General features: G+C 35.0%; 1 protein-coding gene across 1 annotated transcript in view; it reads left to right on the top strand.

Moving 5' to 3' along the window:
• Positions 1–22,382, top strand: part of LOC148955865 (ATP-binding cassette sub-family C member 4-like) — a 216,306-nt gene that overhangs the window by 52,610 nt on the left and 141,314 nt on the right. Inside the window, exons 5-6 of the mRNA XM_089104749.1 lie at positions 10,143–10,299; positions 18,528–18,666. Of these exons, the coding sequence (XP_088960875.1) occupies positions 10,143–10,299; positions 18,528–18,666 (296 nt within the window). The remainder of the gene's footprint in view (positions 1–10,142; positions 10,300–18,527; positions 18,667–22,382) is intronic.

The raw sequence follows: 22,382 nt of genomic DNA, 5'->3' as shown, positions 1-22,382 counted from the left end.
AATACAATAATACATTTAAAAAGGCACATTAAACATGAATAAAAAAAAAAATACACTTGTTTTTTTAATTTATTTATAAAAAAAAAATACAACATTTACATAACCACTAGAAAAAAAAACAAACACTTAAATAAAAAAAATTTTTTTTCTTTTTATTTATTTATAAAAAAATACAACATTTATTGGAATAATGTGCACTTGAAATATCATACACGTTTATTTACAACCTTTTAAATTTTGGGGTCCCCCCTCCCCCCGGGGGGGCGGGCCCGGGGGCGGGCCGGGGGGGGCCGGGCACCCCCCGGCGGCCGGGGGCCGCGGCGGCGGGCCCCGGGCCGGGGCTTAAAATAAAAACGTTCAATGTATCGGCAGGGCAAACACACACACACACATATTCAATTTTGTTTGATAGAGAAAAAAAGAATTAAAAAAAAAAAAACAACATTACCCCAAAAACAACCCTACACAAAAATTTATACTTTTTTTTTTATGTATTTTATTTTAATTTTTTTATAAATATCTTTGTTATTTAATATGTAACATAAAAAAGGGCGTAAATTAAAAAATTACCCTGTGGAAAAAACTTAAAAACAAACTCAAGTAAATATACTTTGTACGATATGTCAGACCTGGTGTTTTTATATACTCCAAAGGTTTAGTTTTTAAATTGTAAATAGCGAATCCCCATGAATTTCGCCCGTGGCACTGAACAATGTTCCACACAGTTTTTATACAAAGTCATGTAGAAATTATTTTTTACAAAAGATGTGGGTACACCTTTGCAAACTTTTTTGATATCCTTGCCTTGAGTTTCCAAACAGTATACACTCGGTACAGGAAACATAACACTCGATATCAAATCTCTACCCGTTTCATTTTTTAACGTTATAAGTTGATTTGGGGCGTGGCGTCTCACTAACTCTGGGTAGAGGGATTCCCCAAAACTAGTGTAGTCACTTTGTTAGATGTTGTACTCGCCATTTTATAGATCATTTAAAAGATTTTCGGTATTGAATTTTAACAGGAATGAATCTGTGTCCCCGTAGGACAAATTAACTTTACCCTCAATCGGACACTGTACTTTGCACATATTATAATAGAATGAAAACACGAGGTTCTTGTATGTTTGAGTTATTGCTCATCCGCCTGCAATATTTTTATTTAATATAATAATTCTTCTTTTGCGATGCATGAGAACATGATTGTGGTCTCTGATTTGGAAAGATGTGAAATGTGGATCATCTCTGATTCTAGAACAATATTTGGGGTTGATTACAATCTCACATTGACTTCTGTGTCATACGCTCTCGCACATTTTACCAACATCTGATTACAAAATGAGTTTATAGACTTCTTTTTCAACTTTCACTTTCTATTGTGAACGCTTATTGACAAAGGTGTCAATAAACGTTTTCATGTAAAGCTTTTGACCACATTTGAGGGCTCTATGAATCTTTGTGATCTTGAAACAATTAGACCCCATCCATTTTAATATCAAGTGATGAACAACTATATTCTGTTTTGGGCTGAAATCCGCAATTAGTTTGAGTTTTGAAGGTACCCAGTGCATACTCCCTTCCTCTACCAAAGATAAATTTTAGGGGCTCAGAGAGTCCCTACCCACCGGTCTATTCATGCACGGACAAGAACAGTCCTTTAACGAGTCGTGTATTTCCATGGGTCTTTCACCGTAAATTTCAGAAAAACTCCTCTGCTTCCCAGTCTTCTTAACCTTTGCACGGTGAGGAACATTCAAAGCAAAGGGAGTGTCAATCGAGTTCAAAGTACAATATGAAAAACCACTATGAGACATTGTGGATGGGTAAAGAGACTTCACATCCAAAGAAACTGCGTCTAACTTGTAATCGGTGTGCTTCCCGCTCGGATCAGTTTTCATTATATGATCCTCTTGAATAGCATAACCCCCACTAATTGTTCTCTATAAAAAATGATGCTGATACACTACGGCAATCAGACCTGTTTATTACTTGCTGATTTTAAGTATCAATTCCATCACCAAATGAGCAGTTGAAAAATAATAAAATAAATCCAACTAAGATTATCAAAAGATTTTATCCGTATTTTTACAAACAATGTCTAAAAGATTGAGTACGTCACTTGCCATGAAAAGCTTACAGAAACCCCTCCACTTTGTACATCAGCCCCCTCCCAAAAACATCTGAGAAAATACGTCGTCACTCGCGGCGCACTCACTCTCAGTCACAAACTTTTAAAAAGCTTCAATGGGAGGTAGTGACTCCTCATCTAGCCTTGAGTCAGAGTTGTAATAATCGTATGGATATATACCCTTACACGTTAATAAATCATACATTTCATCATCGGGGAAGCGCTGTTTGAGGAGGGGAAGCTATCACAATTGTAACTTTTCTATACCTGAATCAATTGACTTAAAGATTTGGGGAAGAAGCTGAAAGAGTCTAAAAAACGAATTTTATTCAGGCACGTGTTACCCTTGTCAACTGTTTTCCACTTGAATTCTAGCAGCAGTAGCTTCTCTAATGATGTGGATATAATATTATATGAGACAGAGCCATCTATCCATGCTTCATCTACAACTCATCCCTTGTCAAGGTGGGCCGATACCTGAAGAATAGAATTGATGTTATACTTGGACTTGTGTGTTAAAACAGGTCCAAAATTATGCTCTCAAGTTTTCAAATCGCATTACTGATTCGCTACTCTTTTCGATTTACTCCCTCCCGAGGTAAGATCCTGCCACAAATTATCATGGTCTAACACCTTCCTCCTCCCCCATTTCCCAACACCATCATCAAATTCCCCCTTGCAAACCCAACACATTTTACGATTTTTAATGGCCACTATGTCATCTGGTGATAGGACCATAGGATAGTTTGTATAGCAAAGGAACAAAAGTGCATCCTTAACTGTTTTGACTAGTCTTACCAAAGCCAAGCGCATGAAGTCTTCACCGTCCCTCAATATCTCCCCGACCTCCAGCACGTGCATGATATTATTGGAATCTCGTTGCGCGTGAGCGTAAGATATCCGTATGACTTCATTTATTTTAACAGGATTTGAATTTGACGGATTGCACACGTCTTTCAGCTTAGCCTCGCAGTCCAAAGCGATATTAGTGCTCTGTGGGAGTGTATTTTGAAATTTTTTAAGTCGTAAAATCGCTCTATCTTCACTTACTGTCTCCAGAACCTGGTATCCATGACGTTTACAGTGCTTCATGTGATGGTTTAGACTTAAATCAGAGCGAAATCTCTAGAGACATGTTAGACAGTAGAACTGTGCCCCCTGTTTCTGATCTGCACAGAAAAGTCCCCTAGGCTCCTGAATTGGGTTGAAATGAAAGACTAAATCGAAGTCCGTGGGTGCGGGGTCAAGAATCCCTATCCCATAAACTACTGAATTAATGGACGGAGCTCACACTGGAAAAAAGACCCCCTTCTTATTTGAACGGTGGCCCTCCTCAAATTCGTGTTCATACTATAACACTGTGACATCAATCTTTAAATGTGCATTAGCCCGCTCAAAAATATCGATTCCTTTTAGTTTCACGGGAAATTGACCTTTTAAACAATTAAAATCTACTTTGGGGAACTTTGAACCCTCCCAACCATTAACTGCCATTTTATCCAACTTTTTCTTAGATGCTTTATCTCGCAGGGGTATGTATGCAGCAATTAAAAATGCATACTTGAAACACTGCAACCTCGTATCGGAACATATTCGTCGTATCCCCATACATCCCTCTAAATCTGAATAATATTTTAATTCAATTACCCTCCCTCCCCCATGCCCACCTTTAAAAATAAAATCCGGTGACATAGAATTGTCAATAGCACCACCCCCCGTCTGTTCAATTACATTGGATGGAGATGGCACGAAGTCCCCTAGGCTAGTTAGCATGTCTTCCAGTGTGTTTGGGGATTGCTGATCGAGCCAGCCTGTATTGTCCTGTGACGTAATTTCTATATGAGGACCCGGTTCAGATGCACTAGTAACATCCCCTAAATGCTCCCGCATGAATTTATCTATCAATTCCGAGTTCTCCATCATGTCAATGTCACAAGTTAAATCATCTAGGCTGGCCATATCCCCAAAAAAATCATTAAGGAAACCTCTATGCCATTCCATATTGCCTAGAACTAATTTAGGTTCATTTCTAAACTCTTTTGGGGGTGCTAGAATTGGTTCCGTTCCACTAAAAAAGGGTGTTTCATGCTCCAATGGCATTGCTATTTCATTAATCTATAGAAAAAAGGGCTTATTTTTTTATGTGAAATATCCATTATTTTTATAAAGTTAATGAACTATGCAAATTTTTCATAGTCATTGTCCCACCACCTGAACAATTAAAAGAAACAGTTACATAGGCATATGTCTTTCATAATGACAACAGAACATGTTAAAAATATATTTGGTTTAGTCAGGGAAATGAAGTCTTATTCTTAGAGGTTAAGTTAGAACAAGAGAATGATATATAAAACTAATGGTTTTATTCGAAAAAATATAATTTTCAGAATGAAAATGCAAAATAGGGATCCAACTCTAGTGCCTGCCCCTCTTGATTGTAAGTCTCAAAAAAACCCAACCATCGTTCAACTGAGGCAGTATGTTCTATGAAACATTGCTCTTCAGCCTCGGTTAATGGGCATGCATCCCATACATTGGAGGCTGGTGGTGGTGTAAGTTTCCCCCTTTTCTCGATAATCCGAATTTTCCTATGTCGCTTGGTGATGGATTTGATTGAAGTGCTGGTAGCAGTAAACCTGGACTAATTAAATCATTGTAAGAAGAACTTTTTTCTCCTTCCATATCCACAATTAAAGTGCCCCTCCCCAGAATTAAAGTGTCTTTGCGTAACGCCTCCAATTTAATTTTTCCCTGCACGAACAATAAAGTAATAAATTTTGATTTTGCTCGTGATTACACATAATAATGCCGTAAAATGTACCCTGAAAATCCCGATGGTGACTCTTGCAACAACTATGATTATTAACTGAATAAGTTAATTATGAAAATAATTAGTGCAGTTTGTGCTTCACCAATCATAACAATTGTTTTTACTAAACTAATGGAGATTGAATTTCTGGTTGTTAACGCATAATTCCTGACAAAAATTTTTGATTAATGAATATCATCTTGCTTTTGATAGTAAGCGATGTTTGTTTCTTCATGACTAAAGCCTATCGAGGGTTGTTTTTCCAGTTCTACAGGACACTATTTTTCTTTTCAAAGAAAGAGCTTTAAAAATTTACAAACAATTTATGAATTAAAGCTTAGGTAAATACCTTGATGGCGACTCTTGAAACAACTTTTATTATTAAATTAGCCTTCTCTGTCATCTAAGATTTTTCTTTTGTTTGTTTCAAAAATTAAAAAGTTCTCCAGACATTACCCGGAGCTTGGCTGTTAAAAAAAACCCACTCTAGACTTACACAGTGTACGATCTGACAGAAACCGATATCTCTTTGTGGGTTCGGTTATGATTTGCTTGTTCTGAGTGAAAAAAACTACGATGCATGTATATATTAATTGTCTATTGGATATATAGAGATGGTTAGGGGTTAGGTATTTAATATAATTTGTTCTTAACGCTTTCCATGCTTTCCGTAATTCTTTGTCGTAGTTTCCATAATTTTGTTTCTACAGTATCATATTATCATCATGTTTTGGTATATTTCATTAGGATTAATATAACTTCACTTCTTGAGTGTGTTTCGTTTAACAGACAAGTACCCAGTATTCCATTTTGTCAGTGGTGCCGCGTTGAACTTTAGAAAAAGGAGCTAATTAGTTAACTTTGTTAACATAAAAATTAAAACATTAAAAATCGGTTGAATATTGAAGACGAATTTATCTTCAAAGAAAAGCTAGACCTCCCTAGACTGTTGGTTTCATATGTTTTAGTATACATTTTGTTTGGCTGATTTTCTTTCTTTTTTATTTGTTTCTTTTTTTTTCGGTCGCTACTGCATGACTGCATATTTGTTGGTCTCTACTGCATGACTGCATATTTTTTGCTCGCTACTGCATGACTGCTTGACGTGTACGACTGCATATAGAGTTCATTCTCATTAAAAATATAAATTTAATAAGGCTATGAGTATCTGTAGAATCGCCCTATTGCTTGTAATTAAATAAAAAAAATAAGTTTTTTCAACTGAAAGTAAGGAGTAGCATTAAAACTTAAAACGAACAGAAATTATCACGCATATGAGGAGGGTTACTCCTCCTCAAAACCTCGCTCTTTTTCACGCTATAGTTTTTCGGTACTTCAAAAAAAAAGTTACTTATTGTTCTAATTGTACCATCCTTGTGTTTCAGACGTCGTTTATAAGGAATTAATTAAAAACGCTTTGTACAAAATAAGCTTTTCAAAGAAAAGTAGAAAATTACATTAAACAAAAAAAAGAACGAGAATAAAATCAAATAATCTAAATATCTCATGCATATATGAAGCTGACGGACCTTTAGACACAAATTTGTAACACCCAGAAGGCATCTGCATCTCATTATCCCAAACATACATGCTAATCCGATTATATCGTGTCGCATATTTTTACAAGTCAATCGAGAGATAGCATTATTCACCTCAAGCATATAAGGAATTGATTTAATGAATTATTAAAATATTTTCAGAATATCTATTTGCACTCACGTCAAAAATCATCGCTATGTCCATAGAATCCTCCTCCTTTCCTTCGGAAGGAGGAGCGAAGCGAATTACAGTTGGCCTGATTGAATTTAATGATTCGATTAGCCCTGTCTCGACGTTGTCCTCAGGTTCATCCAACTTTGTACGCTTTTGTTGTGACGGCTGATCAACAGCATCCTAAAATAAAAATAAAAATTATTTTCTGTTTTCTCAGTGGGTAGCTCGTAAGCTTAAAGACCTAAATTTCAAGCTACTTAAACACATAAAGAATAGAGCGGAAGTCCTAGATGGATAATACTTGTCATTTTTGCTGATTAGAGCTTGAAAGATTGTCTTTACTAATAGAACAGCACACTCATTTTCAATTTAAAAATTTGAGGAGCAAATCCCTAAGACAAAAGACCTAAAATTTAATTTAAAAGTTAGTTCACGTTTCCGGAAAAAAAAACTGGTAAAATTCCCCCCTGAAAATTTCCCCCCTGGAAACCCCCCCTCCTCATATAAAATTAATCCACGTACAAAATCCTTCTACTCTCTCAAAAATGCAAAATTCCACATTTTTGGCTCAATACCTTGGTTTTTACACTAAAGCTGTTAGCTCTCTTAAAAAGCTTCCTATGCTAATTAAACAGTCCATGTGATTCAATTTTAGTAAATATTCAATTTTAATAAGTAATAGGCAGGTTCATTTCGATTTAGGCTCATCGTGCATGAAAAATTAAAACAGAATTTGCATATTAGTTTCGGCAGATTTAATCCGGATATGAGGGATCACCCCCTCCTCAATATCATGCTCTTTACGCTAAAGCTGTTAGCACTTTCAAAAAAGCTTCCTATTCCAATTAAAAAGTCCCTGTTTTTTTTGTTTTTTTTTCAAATTTTAGTAAATATTCAAACAGGGTAGGCAGTTTCACCATAAAATAATCAAATCGCTTTACATCCTCATACCTGAAAGGGTGTTAATATTCAAACAGGGCAGGCAGTTTCACCATAAAATAATCAAATTGCTTTACATCCTCATACCTGAAAAGGGTGTTTTTCCACTATCTGATAAGAGCATGTTTACACATTAGTTCAATATAGGCCAGTGAAAACTTGATGCGACGCAAAATGGATTCTTTTTATTATAACATAAGAAAATTTTACTCACCAGAAGTCGCTTAGAACATTCCATATCTCTACCAATGTAAATGATCGTAAAATATATATATATCGATAGAACGAATGAAGTATTCAAACTGTATAAAATTCCAATTTGAGACTCGATTTTATAGTCAAAAAACTGAATATATTAACACCTAGCCAAGAGGCACCGTTTTTTTTTTTTTTTTTTTTTTTTTTTTTTTTTTTTTTTTGACACGGATAATGTACTTACCCTAAAAGGCATGTAGGCCATATATACATTATGAAGTAGAAATCTGGCCTACATGAATTATGTCAGAAACCCGTCCTACATAACATATTATGCAATCACTAGTGAAACCTATATATCACTCTCCTTGGTAAGTCAATGTACAGGTTAGACTACTATTTTGTGAAAATCAATGTATATTTTCTTGTATATTTATAATCAATAGTGAAAATCAATGTATATTTTCATGTATATTTATAATCAATGTATATTTTCATGTATATTTATAATCAATAGTATAGATACTACTGATATGTTCCCCGAAACAGACATTATTTTATATATGGACTTCAGTGCCTGCCACAAGATGTGGTTTCGCAGAAAAATCGAAAATTCGTAGAAGAACTCTCTCGGACCATCTAGAACCACTGGGTCGTTATGATCACCGCTGGGAGTGGCGTGGGGAGAGGGAAACAGATAAACACGCATCTGTGATCTTCTCCAAAAAAAACCTAACATTCCTCATTTTTGCAAATAGGAACTTGGAACTTCTACAATTGTTTTCTGATATGCTGAATTCGATGGCTTGATTTTCATTTGGATAGTTTGAGTTTTCAAGTTGTTCCCCCTTTTTCGAAAAGAAGGCTAATTTTCTCAGGTTTTTAACTTTTGATGTGTTTCGTTAAACTTATTGAATCTTATATATTTGGATTAAACATATAAAGGCAATTCGTTGTCTAAATCATGGTTAGGTCTAATCGTGCTTTTTTTCTTTTGTTTTTTCATGTTTTGACAAACAAACCCACTATTTTTGAAATTCGCACATTTATTCAGTAGAGAACTAATGACACTTTAGGTATTTAGAAGGTCGGACCGGGGGTGGGATAACCCTGGTATACTTTGTGATGACGAACCTTGATTAGTTTTATGATTTGATTTTGCTGTGATTTATACTGATGCTATTGAAACAAGAAAAAATGCCGCTTGAAATTTATGTCATTTTCAGCAAAGAGTAAATGAAACTCAGGCCCATAGTGTTCAAGAGGGTGAAAGCCTCATTGTTATTGATGATAATTTCTATTTGTTTTCAAATATATATTGATTTTTAATTAATTGTTTGATCGTTTTTCAGTTTGGTCTGATTATGCACATAAATGTTTGTTTGTTTAAAGTTTTATTCGTTTGCATGATTCAAATATTAAATGGTGTTTATGTATTGAGCCATTTTTGTAAATTGTTTTCGTCGAGCCTATCCCTGTTCTGATTATTTACCTCATTTGTTTCATTACTCGTAACATTTAATCATCCTTTTTTTAATTTTATTTTTGATCTCTTTGATTTTGGCTACTTACTTATTAGTTTTTACTTTGTTTCATGTCGCTCTATGTTATTTGGCTTATTTACCTAAGACAATAACAGGCAACTCTTTTCATTTTGCCATATTAATTGAATTAGATTGTAGATTTTAGCATTCATGATTATTTTGTGCAATATCTTATCTAACTTGGAGACCATTTGCTGAAAATCAATTGGGCTCAAAGTCCGTTCCTCTGGGCTTGTATGATCACTCCAATAAACACATGACAAACGAAGCAAATAGTATGCTTTGGTTCCTCAAAAGATTTAATCAAGTTCAAGGGGCACCTTCATTACTGGCATGTAGTTTACTTTCACTATTTTATCGATTACATTATAGAATACGAAGTCAAGAAGAAAAAAAATGCACAAAAGTGCCAACGCGCAAATTTCCAATTTTTAGGCAACACGGTTGAAATTAAGTAATGCTTTTACAGATTATGGTGAAGAGACAGTTAATGTGACTGATTTAAATTTATTATATCCTGCCAATTTTGGCTTTAGTATGCCACACAAAAATAGAAGGAAAGGGAAGCCCTCTTTCCAGGCTAACTAGTTTATCAGAAAAATACTAAAACTTATGATAAAAACATAAAAAAAAGTTCTGATGCATCTATCAAATCCTAAAAATAAACGTTATTTTGCCCTTTTGCAGTTGTTTTACGTCAGTAGACGTCAGTTTACATCGCTTGCTCTTTTCTGTTTGTCCAGTTTTATCTAATTACATTCGCATGTTTAATGATCAGTGCTCTCATGTGGTTTTTATTTTCTTCTTTCTTTAAGGTTGGATTGGAAAGGTTTTTTCAAAATACAGGCTTGAAACTGCTGGTAAAACTGACCAACGGATACGACTTATGGGCGAAGTCCTCACGGGCATGCGAGTCATTAAAATGTACACCTGGGAGAAGCCTTTTGCCGCACTCTTAGGAGGAGCAAGAAAGTAAAACATATTTTCTCTTCCTTCCTTTAGATACTCTCTGTTTATTGCTCATTATTTGAAAAAAACAACTCCCTATTAAAAAGAAGCTTTTCAAAGAAAAATTTAGAGCCATACTAAACTCAAGACCAGCCGAAATAAAGTCTTACGATAGTTCAAAATCAAAACAGCTAGAAATAACTTTTAAAGAATAAATAAAACCCAGAGCAAACCGAAATTAAAATAAATGATCATAGCAACTATAAAGATAACAGGTACTGATATAGATGAATAAACAAAGCTAAAAACGATTGAAATTTAATTCGAATATTCAAGTCAAACTTAAAACGAAAAAAACATTGCCATAAACAGGAGTTTGGCGGCCCCTCTTCCTCCCCCTCCCCTCTTAACTGTGAAAATTCTAAAGCCTATTAAGACATTAGCGTTTCTTTGAAAAATAAGTGTATTTTGAACCGCGGGCTTTAGTTTTTCTAAGCATCGACGAAAAATGACAAATACATCACTATAATTATAGCCATTTCTGATGTCAATATTTACAGACAAGCTCAGATAAGCCCTTTTGACAACTTGGATACACCTGAAGTCTTTTGATTTACTGCAAAACCTTGACCAATATTCAATGAAATTTACAATTAATCTTTGTCATTCCTGAGATCTTGCACATAAAACCTTTTGACAACCTCAATGCAATATGTTATTTCGACAAGCTGGATGCAGTTAAGCTCTTTTGCTTTAGTTCAATAGTACTAGTTGTAATTGTAAAAGTTTGGGTAGTATTTATAGTCACAGTCAGAATTGCCGTAGCACTACTAATGGTATTAGTCACAGTCGGAAGCAGCAGCAGTTACAGTTACAAGTTATCGCAGCCGCAAGTTGCCACACTTGCAGTCGCAAGTGGTTGCAGTTGCAAGTATTAATAGTCGCAAGTAGCTGCAGTAGTAGTTGAGAAACAGTAAAAAGTATAAAACAAACTTTCATACGTAAGGATCTATAGTCTTCCGGTAACAGGTCTGTCTTGTGGCGTCATCCATCCAAATCTTGGATAAGACCATCTTCTTGAACTAAGTAAGCCCCGATTCATTTCTAATGATTAGTACTTCTAAAATGTTAGAATCAAATAAGCAATGGAAGTATACTTTCTTATGAAAAAATTGCAATATTGCGGCAGAAAATATTGCATATTTTCTATCAAAATATTGCATTTTTTAATTTGTATCAACACAACGTACATTAGCAATGCATATTAAATTGTCCTACCTTCCTTTAGGTCTCTAAAATCTGTGCATATTTTACATGGGAAAATTTTTAATCGATTATTGAATGTTTTGTTTGCAGTTCCTCAAAGATGTCATGGGTAACATACCCCATGACTCTTTGTGACAAATTTTTGATTTACTTAAGTCTAAGAGAGATGGGAAGTTACACGTATGCACAAATTCATGTTGACTTCAGTAGAGTCCTAGGCTATACTTACCGGCTGCTATAGCCACTACCCACAAGGCACTTTGGAGGGTCAATGAGCTCTATCAAGGGCAGGCACTTTTGAAGTTCAGTGAATCTGTATCAAGGCCAGGCACTTTTGAGCATCTATGGACCGTATCAAGGCCAGACCGCAATAGATTCTGAGAGTTTTATGGCACTCATGCATCATTGCGTCGTATGAATTAGAGTGGTTTCAATGGCCGTTTGCCACTGGTAGTTATATGAATAAATTTTATATTTGGGTTGGATGAAATCGATTTACGTTTTGACTCCTACATTAAGTGAATATGAATTGCGATTTTAATTGCATTATATTAAAAGGCGCCGGGAATAGAATTTTAATATAGAAATTCAGAACAATCCTTAGAAATCCAGAACGATCCCTAGAAATCAAGTAGTGAGGGGGTTATGGATTTGACGTTGTCCATAGTGGGTATACAATTGGAGCTACTACAAACAGTCGAATACATTTTAGGCAATGATGTGGAGCTACTACAAAAAATCGTATACATTTTAGGCAATGATATGACAGTCCTTAGTCATCGATGACCTAACTTCCAAAGGCCCCGTATCTCATAAAATGACCTGAAATATGCTTAAAATAAAAAAAAATCTTATTTAGTATTTTCGAAATATGAAATGAAAATGATATAGGCATGTTAGTTGTGATTTTTACTATTAGAAAAGGATAGTCTGTAGTCTTTTTTTTGTACTGAATTTTTTGGACTTGTAAATCATTCAACTTTTATTTTGTATTTTTATTTATGCGGCTGTACCAGTGGTACTCTATGGCTGGTTACCGACACTACCTAGTGTATTGTATGTTTTCAATCAGTATTTTTTGTACATTGAAAGCATAAACGCTTGCATCATATAAAAACATGAATATTAAATATTCGAAGAAAGTATTTGCACATGATAAAGTCATCGTTGCGTTGAATGCTGACAAAGACAAATATTTGAACTATGAAACAACCAATAGTGGGGATATTATTGGAAATGTATGCGTGCATCGCCATGACAGAAAGAGATTAAAGTTCTTTGGACTACCGAAACAAGTCGCTGATGCTGGATATTCAAGAGTGAGATATCAAGAGATGACAGTCCTAAAAGAGAATGCAAACATAAAACTAATAGTTGAAGATTAGGGTCATTTTGTAGGACTCAAAATGGATTAATGATTATTCTACTGGTTACGAACTAAGAGAAGAGAACACCTACACTATCAAGAGAGAACATGATGAATTGTTTTATGGAATAGATTCAAAATGTCCAAAGTTGTTCAATGATATTAATCATGTACAGTGTTATATGTAACATATTTTAATGTTAATATTCTTTGTCGTCATTTCAATGAAAATATTTTATGCATTACTTTGTTATGTTTTCATTATTTTAGGATACGCTAGGAAATCGAACATTTTAAATCAGATGCATCAGTTTTAGTTTGGAGTTTGAGTTTAGAGCATTGGTTTAGAGCTTTAGTTTTGAGTATAAGTTTAGAGTTTTAGTTAAGAATTTCAGTTTAAAAATTTAGTTTAGAGTTTTAGCTTAGATTTTAATTTTGTTTCAGTCTAGAGGTTTAGTTTAAAGTTTTAGTGTAAAGTTTTGGGCTTATTAGTTAAGAGTTTTAGTTTGTAAATTTAGTTTAGCTTTTAGTTTAGACTTTTACGTGTAACGTTTTAGTATAGATTTTTAGTTCAGAGTTTCAGTTTAGAGTATTAACTAAACTAAACTCGTAAAAAAAATAATCTAAACAAAATAATCTAAACTAAAACTCTAAACTAAAAATCTATAGTAAAAACCTAAACTAAAACTCTAAATTAAAACTCCAAACTAATAAGCCAAACTAAAGTTCTAAACTAAAACTAAACTAAACTAAAATTCTAAACTCAAACTCTAAACTAAAACTCTAACTAAAACTCTAAACTGAAACTCTAAACTGAAACTCTAAACTGCAACTCTAAAGTAAAACTCAAAATTTAAACTCTAAACTAATACTCTAAACTAAAATTCTAAACTAATACTCTAAACTAATACTCTAAACTAAGAATCTATACTAAAACTCTAAGCTAAAACTCTAAACTAAAACTCTAAACTAAACCTCTAAACTAAAAATTTAAACTAAAATTCTAAACTAAAACTCTAAACTAAAAAACTAAACTAAAATTTGAAACTAAAACTCTAAATTAAAACTCCAAACTAATAACCAAACTAAAGTTCTAAACTAAAACTAAACTAAACTAAAATTCTAAACTTAAACTCTAAAGTATTAATCTAACTAAAATTCTTGAATGAATTTCCAAAGCGAACCTCGAATCTAATACTCTAAACTGTTACTTTATAATAATACTCCAAGCTCCAACTCTAAACTAATACTACAAACTAAAATTATAAACTAAAAATCTACGCTAAAACCCTAAACTAAAACTTTAAACTAAAACTCTAAACTATACCTCTAAACTAAAAATAAACTAAAACTGGAAACTAAAAATCTAAACTAAAACTTGAAACTAAAACTCTAAATTAAAATTATAAACTAACACTCTAAACTAACACTCTAAACTAAAACTCTAAACTAAAACTAAACTGAAATTCTAAACTGGAACTGATAAACCATCGATCCCTTGTATAACTTTTTTTATAATAAAGAATGAACTCCAGCCTATACTAGCTTGCATAGGCAACTGAACTATAGTATAGGCTTTTACAATTATATATAAAGTAAGGGTTGCTGCGGTAGCTAGCAACCTAGTAAGAGACAATCACGTCCAATGCTAAGAAATGTAATAAATCGTAACTCCTAAAAAAGAGTCAGATCAAAAAAGAAAGTACTCTATTAGAACTGCCTTGTCCGAAACCCCTCTTTAGGAAGCTTGCCGTCACATGACCTGAACAAAAAGTGAAATATATTGACTAGAAAATCAAGAAAAGTAGCAGCAACTATCCGGTTTACAGCGGTAACTAGCAACTTAGTAAGAGACGATCATGTCCAATACTAAGAAACATAATAGGTCATACCTCCTAAAACTAGAGTCATATCAAAACCAGAAGTACACTTTTAGAACCCCTTTGTCCAATTCCCCTGTATAGGAAACTTAAAGTCCCTTGGCTTGAATAATAAGGAAAATTTATTCGTTTGAAAATTAAGAAAAGTAGCTTAAACCACGATATTCTGCATAGAGGGCATCTTTTTCTCTTTTTTCCATATTAAATTGCGCCCCTGCTTTAGTTTCTCATGCAAGTTCAGATTCAGGGTATAATTTCCGTCAGAATCGCATTGTTTTTGTTTAGATTTTATCCATGTTTTTGGAAGTATAAAAATATTCATGTGCTAATAGCCTTTAATGAGCAACTTCAAAATTAATAGATTTTTCCTATTTCGAAATAATCTTTAAAATAGATTTTTTTTATGTCATTTCGAAAAAGAGCCCCTCGAACACCACAAAACAGTAAAATCAAGATAGAAATTATATAGTTGCAATCACCAGCGTCAAAACCCCTTATCAAAGAACTCCAGTTAATAAAGGCTAGTTGTAATTTTATTTGTTTATAAGGTTTATAGGTTTATTTATTTGTTTTGAAATCCTACGCATCAGTACCTTTTGACAGCACAGCGGATACGGCCGTGCCCCTTGACTAAAGGGGCTCAGGTTCAACGCTTACTGTCATAAGGGAACAGTAAAATGTATGATTACTGATTAATTTTTTTATGAAATAAGATCACTTTTTATCATTAATTTTAATGGTTTCTTATGAATAATTTGTAGCCTATGATGATTATTTTTATTTTTGCTTAAACTTTGAAAGAGTAGCTGAAAACAATAATGAGAAGTTGTTAGGAACTTCCCCGCACAGGAAATGAGTGATTTTTCTTTAGCTTTTTTTAATTCCAGCAGAACATTTTCCTCATCCCCATAAGATGAAAATAGCCAAAAACCTAATATGCGTGAATGTATTTTTGAGGAAGATCTCTTCAACTGGGGAAGGGGGTGGGATTCCAAAAGACACCACACTCTTGTAGATGTGTATTGAGCAATATAATTGTATGCCTTATCTTTCTTTTATCTGAATGGAAGTTTAATCTTTTCAAGAATTGGCACAGGAAACAAGCTGGACGCAGCGCAATTCTACGCTAGAATCCTCTTCGGTTCAGGTTTCTTTTGATGAAAAGTGGTGTTGTGCGTTAGTAGTGAGTGGGTTCCAGGATCCATGACATGCCCCTCAGGATTTTAACGACATGCCCTGTTATGTCACGACATCCCTAGTAGATTCCCATAGGTTTCCACGACATGCCCAGTTACGTCACACGACATACCCCTGTCCGTGACCATGTGTAATATAGACGACGCATTCGTGCTTCACTATTAGGAAAAACATACAAATGCCCTACAAAATCTTCATTTCAATTTAAGAACCTATGATTTCCCCTAAAAATCTCCTTTTTCATTACAGTAAAGACCGAAATCTAGCCTACAGTAACCGAAGTGACAATGAAAAGATAAAGTTTTTTTTTGGTATCTATGGCGTTAAGCAAAAGTATTTTGAATGAAACCTAACAGCTAAAGTAAAAAGTATGGAGAGATATCGGAGGTACTGAAATATTCGGAGAAAGACGAAGCTTGACGAAATTTGTGGCTAGAAGACACACAAGACAAGCAACACAGCGATTCCAAAATTTAAATAATGGATAAAAAAAAATATGCCATTAGAAGAGAGAACTCTAAGTTATAATACAGATTGAAATCTAAATAATATTTGAGTTTTTTAGCATATGTTTTAAATATATTAAAGAAAGAACTGTATCCCATAGTAAATGACAAATTTTCTAGTGAAGATCGGGGCTGCAGCGGTAGCTAGTCTATGGTAAAAAATGATCTCTAGTCCATTGTAATTAATTTAATTAAAAAAAAGAAATTAAGAAAGAAACCTAAATGGTAGTCTAAATAAGCTACGAGTCAAACAGTTCGTGGTAACGAACTGTATAGTAAGAGCGACTCGTCTCAATATCAATAGATACGTCAAAAGAATCGAATTTTTATGCTGATTTTAAATATTTAAGTTTCATCAAGTTTAGTCTCATCAAAAGTTAAGAGCCTGGGAAAATTTCTCCTATTTACGAAAAAAGGTGAAAACACCCTCCAAAAGTCATAGAATCTTAATGAAAATCACACCATCAGTTTCAGAGAACCTTACTGTAGAGTTTTCAAGCTCTTATCCGCAAAAATGTGGAATTTGGTATTTTTTGCCTGAATAAAGATCACGGATGCGTGTTTATTTGTTTTTTTTTTTTTTTTTTTTTCTTCTTTTTCCTTTTCATAGTCCAGGATGACACGTTGGTTGTTCGAAAATATGTCATTTTAATAATTGAAGAAAATGTCGAATTACATAAGTGCTGTAAGGACGGGCATCGGTACGGATAAGAACAGTTCTGTAAGTCAACATTCCTCTTATTTTGTTTTGAATAACAATTTACAGTGGTGGCAAACTTTCACAATAAGAATCTACAGAAATTTTCGTTCCCGTCTGCATAAACTTCATTGGTACCACACCATTGTAGGTCCAATAAACAGTTGCTGAAGCTTTGTTTGGATTTTGGTATGTTTGAGGAATTTTTGCACAACCATTGCTGTGCATTTTAAACTAGTAATACTTCTAACAACTAGCCGCAGCACCAAGCCGCCTGAGGCATACACAGCTACGCACGCTCCTCCTCCATCCCAATCTATTCAAAGCTCCGTCTTTACACCCTCCCAGGAAGTTCCCATTTCCCTTAAATCTTTTCTTATGACATCCTCCCAGCCCAACCGAGGACGACCTTGGTTTTTTTTTTTAGCCCTAGACGGTTTCATAAAGAAAGAAAAACGAGCAAAAATGGGGTTTTTATAGGCCAAATGAAAATACTGAAAAAACACAACAAAGCGAATATTTCGAGAGGACAAACGCCTCTCTTCTTCAGAGCGAAACGAAATAATGTATCCAAGAAAAGTGCATAAGAAAAAAACAACAAAAAACAATCGCAGAAAATCAATGTGAAAACAACCAAAAAACCAAAGAAAAAACCAAAAACTTAAAAGATGAATAAAATTCAATAAAAACCAAAAATTATAAGAATTAAAAACAAATAATTCTTATAATTTTTAGCTTTTATTGAATTTTATTCATCTTTTAAATTTTTGATTTTTTTGGCGTTTGTTTTTTGTTGTTTTTTTCTTCGGCACTTTCCTTGGATACATTAGTTCGTTTCGCGCTGAAGAAGAGAGGCGTTTCTCCTCTCGAAATATTCGCTTTGTTGTGCTTTTTCAGTATTTTCATTTGGCCTATAAAAACCCCATTTTTGCTCGTTTTTCTTTCTTTTTGTGATGTCAGGCCAATGTGGCTTAAGAAATTAATCAATGTGGCTTAAGAAACATTTGATCAATGATTGGTAATTCATTGCCGAAGTATAAGAACGAACAATGTAACTCATTTTTAGAAAAATTTTGTACTAACAAGCTAAAATTCAACTGCTGGAAATTCCTACGCCAGCCATATTCTGCGAGGAAACTACTATCTAGATTAATTCGAGTTAAAATTTTATTTTTTTGTTATTATGAAGTGCATTTCCACTCAAAAAAAAGAAGAAAAAACAATTGAGAAGCGGGGTTAATTAAATACGGTAGTTTTGAATTTGCAAATTAACTGAATTGGCTTCCAAAAGGACTTTAGCTTATATTACATCCCGAGTTGATAATTTAATTTTTTTCTAGGAAGGAAGTGGATGTAATTCGGAAGACAAATTACTTTAGATCACTTAACCAGACTCTCTTTTACACCTCGTCGAAAATCGTTGTTTTTCTCACCTTACTTGCGTATGTCTTGACAGGAAATGCTCTTACGGCTGACAAGGCAAGTCAACTTCCAATTGTTTTTTTTTATTTGCTCCTCTAGCCGAGGGAAGTACTGCTTAGCAGCAGTGTCACTTATAAGGTAGGAGAGGGGGCACGCCCCTATAGTATTTTCAGCCAATCTGTTAACTATTTCACAGGCTCTTTTGTGTTTATTTTTTAAATATTTGTTAATGCTGATTGACGTAAAATATATGAAAGAAGACAAGTGTCTGTTGGTAAAAACAAAAATGAAGTGATTTTAGTAGCAATATCACCAAAATCAGTCAGTAAAAAGAACAGCAAAGTATCAATACTGATATCAAAGTAACAATATCAAAGTGAAAAAATGGTTTTGTGTCAACTTTGGAGTTTTTATTATCGGATGTTTGAACTATTTTTAACAAAATTGCTATCTCAACATTTTTATCGGATGGGTTTGGAGAAAAAAGGCGTGGGGGGACTAGATTAAGGTTTGGTCTCTTTTGACTCTTTAAAAGTGAACTAAAAATTTTTATTTTCAGTCAAATGAGCCGTCTCTGCATTTAATGCATTCACGATTTATATAGGAACCGTGCCTATTCCTAATGAATTGCTTAAACCGCCTGTCTAAGGGCCCTGGGGGGTTGTGTCGGCCCCGAGATTTTAGTTTAAGACGTTTGAACTATTTGCAACAAAATGGTCGCCTCAAATTTTTATCGGATGGGTTTATCCATCCGATACACCCAAAGGTGTGGAGGGCGTGAGGGGCTAGTTGCCCTCTTATCTTTTTTCGCTCTGAGAAAATGAACTACAACTTTTAATCCCCATTCAAATGAACCCTCTCTGAAGTTTATACGAGCATACCTTCCATAAAAACCATATAAGCCCCTTGAGTAATACAACGCCTGCCCCGGCCCTGGGAGGGGGGGGGTGCGTCGATACAGGAGTTTTTCTCATCTGATCTTTGGACTATTTTTCACGAAATGACCATGCGTAAAGGAGTTTTTGTTATATGATCTTTGAACTATTTTTAGCAAAATGGCTGCCTCAAATTTTTTATCAGGTGTATTTGGGGAAAAAGGGCTTTGTGGGGGCCGGTTGCCCTTTGCCCTTTGATCACTTTTGACTCTTAAAAAGGGCACTAGAACTCTCGATTTCCAATCGAATGAGCCCCCTTTGAAGTTTATACGACGACCTCTTCTATATGAAGTGCCTCTGGAAAAAAAAATAAATAGTGTGGGAGGAGGCTATCTGCCCGCCAATCACTTTTGACTCTTAAAAAGTGAATTACAACTTTCAATTTCCAATCAACTGAGCCCTCTAGGAATTTTATACGAGCATACCTTCCATAACAACCATATATGCCCCCAGGGCATAACTTACAACGCCTACCCCTGGGCCCTGGGGGGCTATTTCGACACCGGAGTTTTTGTTATCAGAACTTTTAACTATTTTTAACAAAATTTGTATCTGATGAATTTAGGGCGTGGAGGAGGGGGGGGGGCTAATTTCCCTCCGATCTCTTTTGACTCTTAAAAAGTGAACAAGAACTTTCAATTTCCAATCAAATGAGCCCTCTCCTAAGTTTATACGAGCATCCCATCCATAAGAACTCTTTATGCCTCTAGAGCATTGTTCATAACGCCTGCCTCCAGAGTTTGGTTGGTTCTGTTGAAATAGGAATTTTTATTATTAGACCTTACAGCTATTTTTAATGACCTGGATATTTTAAAAATTTTATCGGATAGGCTTGGGGGAAACATGATGTGTGGGGGGGGGCTATTTGCCCTCGGATATCTTTTGACTCTTAAAAATTGAACTAGAACTTTCAATTTCCAATCAAATGAGCCCCCTCTGAAATTTATACGAGCATTCTTTCAATTAAACTCATATATGCCTCAGGGAATAACTTGCAACCCTTGCCCCTGATGATTCCGGGGGGAATGTCCTACTTAAAAAAGTAATTTCCATAAATTTCAAGTAGTTTGAAAAAAGAGGCTATATCCAAATTTTGATTAAATGTGTTTGGGGAAACGGTGGGCGTGGACGGGGTGTCAGTTGCTTTAGAATCACTTTCGACTATTAAAAAGGGAACTAGCCATTTAGATTTCCAATCGAATGAGCCCTTTCTGAAGTTTCTACGACAAGGTTGTCTATACAAAACCTTATATGCTCCCAGGGCATAACTTACAATCCTTGCCCTGAGGGCTGTGGGGGAGTTGTCACCCCCAAAGACCTAATTTCCAGAAGTTAAAACTACGTTTAATAAAATGGCTATCTCAAAATTTTTATTGTATTTGTTTGGAGAAAAGGTGCGCGCGAGAGGGAGGTTTGTTGCTCTCAAATCACTGTTAACTACAAAAAAGGGCACTAGTCTTTTTAATTTCCAATCGAATGAGTCTTTTTTGAAGTTTCTACAACAACGCCTTCTATAAAAACCTTATATGCCCCCAGGGTATAACTTGAAACCCTTGCCTTGAGGGTTTTGGGTGAGTGTCCTCCTCAAAAAAATATTTTCTATCTGAAAATTAACTACGCTGAAAAAATGGCTATCTCTAAATTTTGATTGGATGTGTTTGGGGGAATGATGGGCGTGGGGGGCTAGTTGCCTTCCGATTTCTGTCAACTTTCAGAAAGAGCACTATCTCTTTTGAATTTCCAGTTGAATGAGCCTTTTTTGAAGTTTCAACGACAGCGCCTTCTAGAAAAAACTTATCTACCCCCAAGGCATAACTTAGAACTCTTGCCCTGAGGGTTTTGGAGAAGTGTCCTGCTCAAAAACATATTTCGTATTTGGAAATCAACTATGCTGAACAAGTTAGTTATTTCAAATTTTTGATTGTATGTGTTTGGTGGAATGATCTGAGTGGGGGGGGGGCTAGTTGTCCTCCAATCTTTTTCGACTATTAAAAAGGGCACTAGCCCTTTGAATTTCCAATCGAATGAGCCTTTTTTTGAAGTTTCTACGACAACGCCTTCTATAAAAACCTTATATGCCCCCAGGGCATAACTTAAAACCCTAGTCCTGAGGGCTGTGGGGGAGCGTCCTCCTCAAAAACATATTTTCTATTTGTAAATCACCTACTCTGAACAAAATGGCTATCTCAAATTTTTGATTGGATGAGTTTGGGGAAATGATGGGCGTGCGGGGGTGCTAGTTGCCCTCCAATCACTTTTGACTATTAAAAAGGGCACTAGCCATTTCAATTTCCAATCAAATGAGCCTGTTTTGAAGTTTCTGCGACAACTCCTTCTATAAAAGCCTTATATGCCCCCAGGGCAGAACTTAAAACCCTTGCCCTGAGGGTTGTGGGGGAGTATCCTCCTCAAAAATATATTTTCTTTCTCAAAATCATCTACGCTGAACAAAATGGCTATCACAAAATTTTGATTGGATGTGTTGGGGAATGATGGGCGTGGGGGGGGGCTAGTTGCCCTCCAATCATTTTCCACTATTTAAAAAGGGCACTAGAACTCTCGATTTCCAATCGAATGAGCCCCCTTTGAAGTTTCTACGGCGACCCCTTCCATATGAAGTGCCTCTGGGAAAAATAATAAATAAATAAATAATAATAAAACATTGGAGCCGTGTGGCCTCTTCTATAGGCAGCGCTATAGCGTTGACTCTGATACAGCGAAGTAAATGAAAAGACGCACTGTTTACTCAGGCTATGAAAATAGTTTACTTGCAATATTTCAAGGATTGTTTGGGGTATGGAGTTGAAACTTTCGTCGAACATGGATAAAGAGGGGATG

Source organism: Artemia sp. Qi Xiang Cuo, chromosome 2, assembly GCF_049724085.1.
Source record: "Artemia sp. Qi Xiang Cuo chromosome 2, ASM4972408v1, whole genome shotgun sequence".
Classification (NCBI taxonomy): domain Eukaryota; kingdom Metazoa; phylum Arthropoda; class Branchiopoda; order Anostraca; family Artemiidae; genus Artemia; species Artemia sp. Qi Xiang Cuo.
The sequence above is the reverse complement of the archived record's forward strand: the minus strand, read 5'-3'. Positions and strand labels throughout refer to the sequence as shown.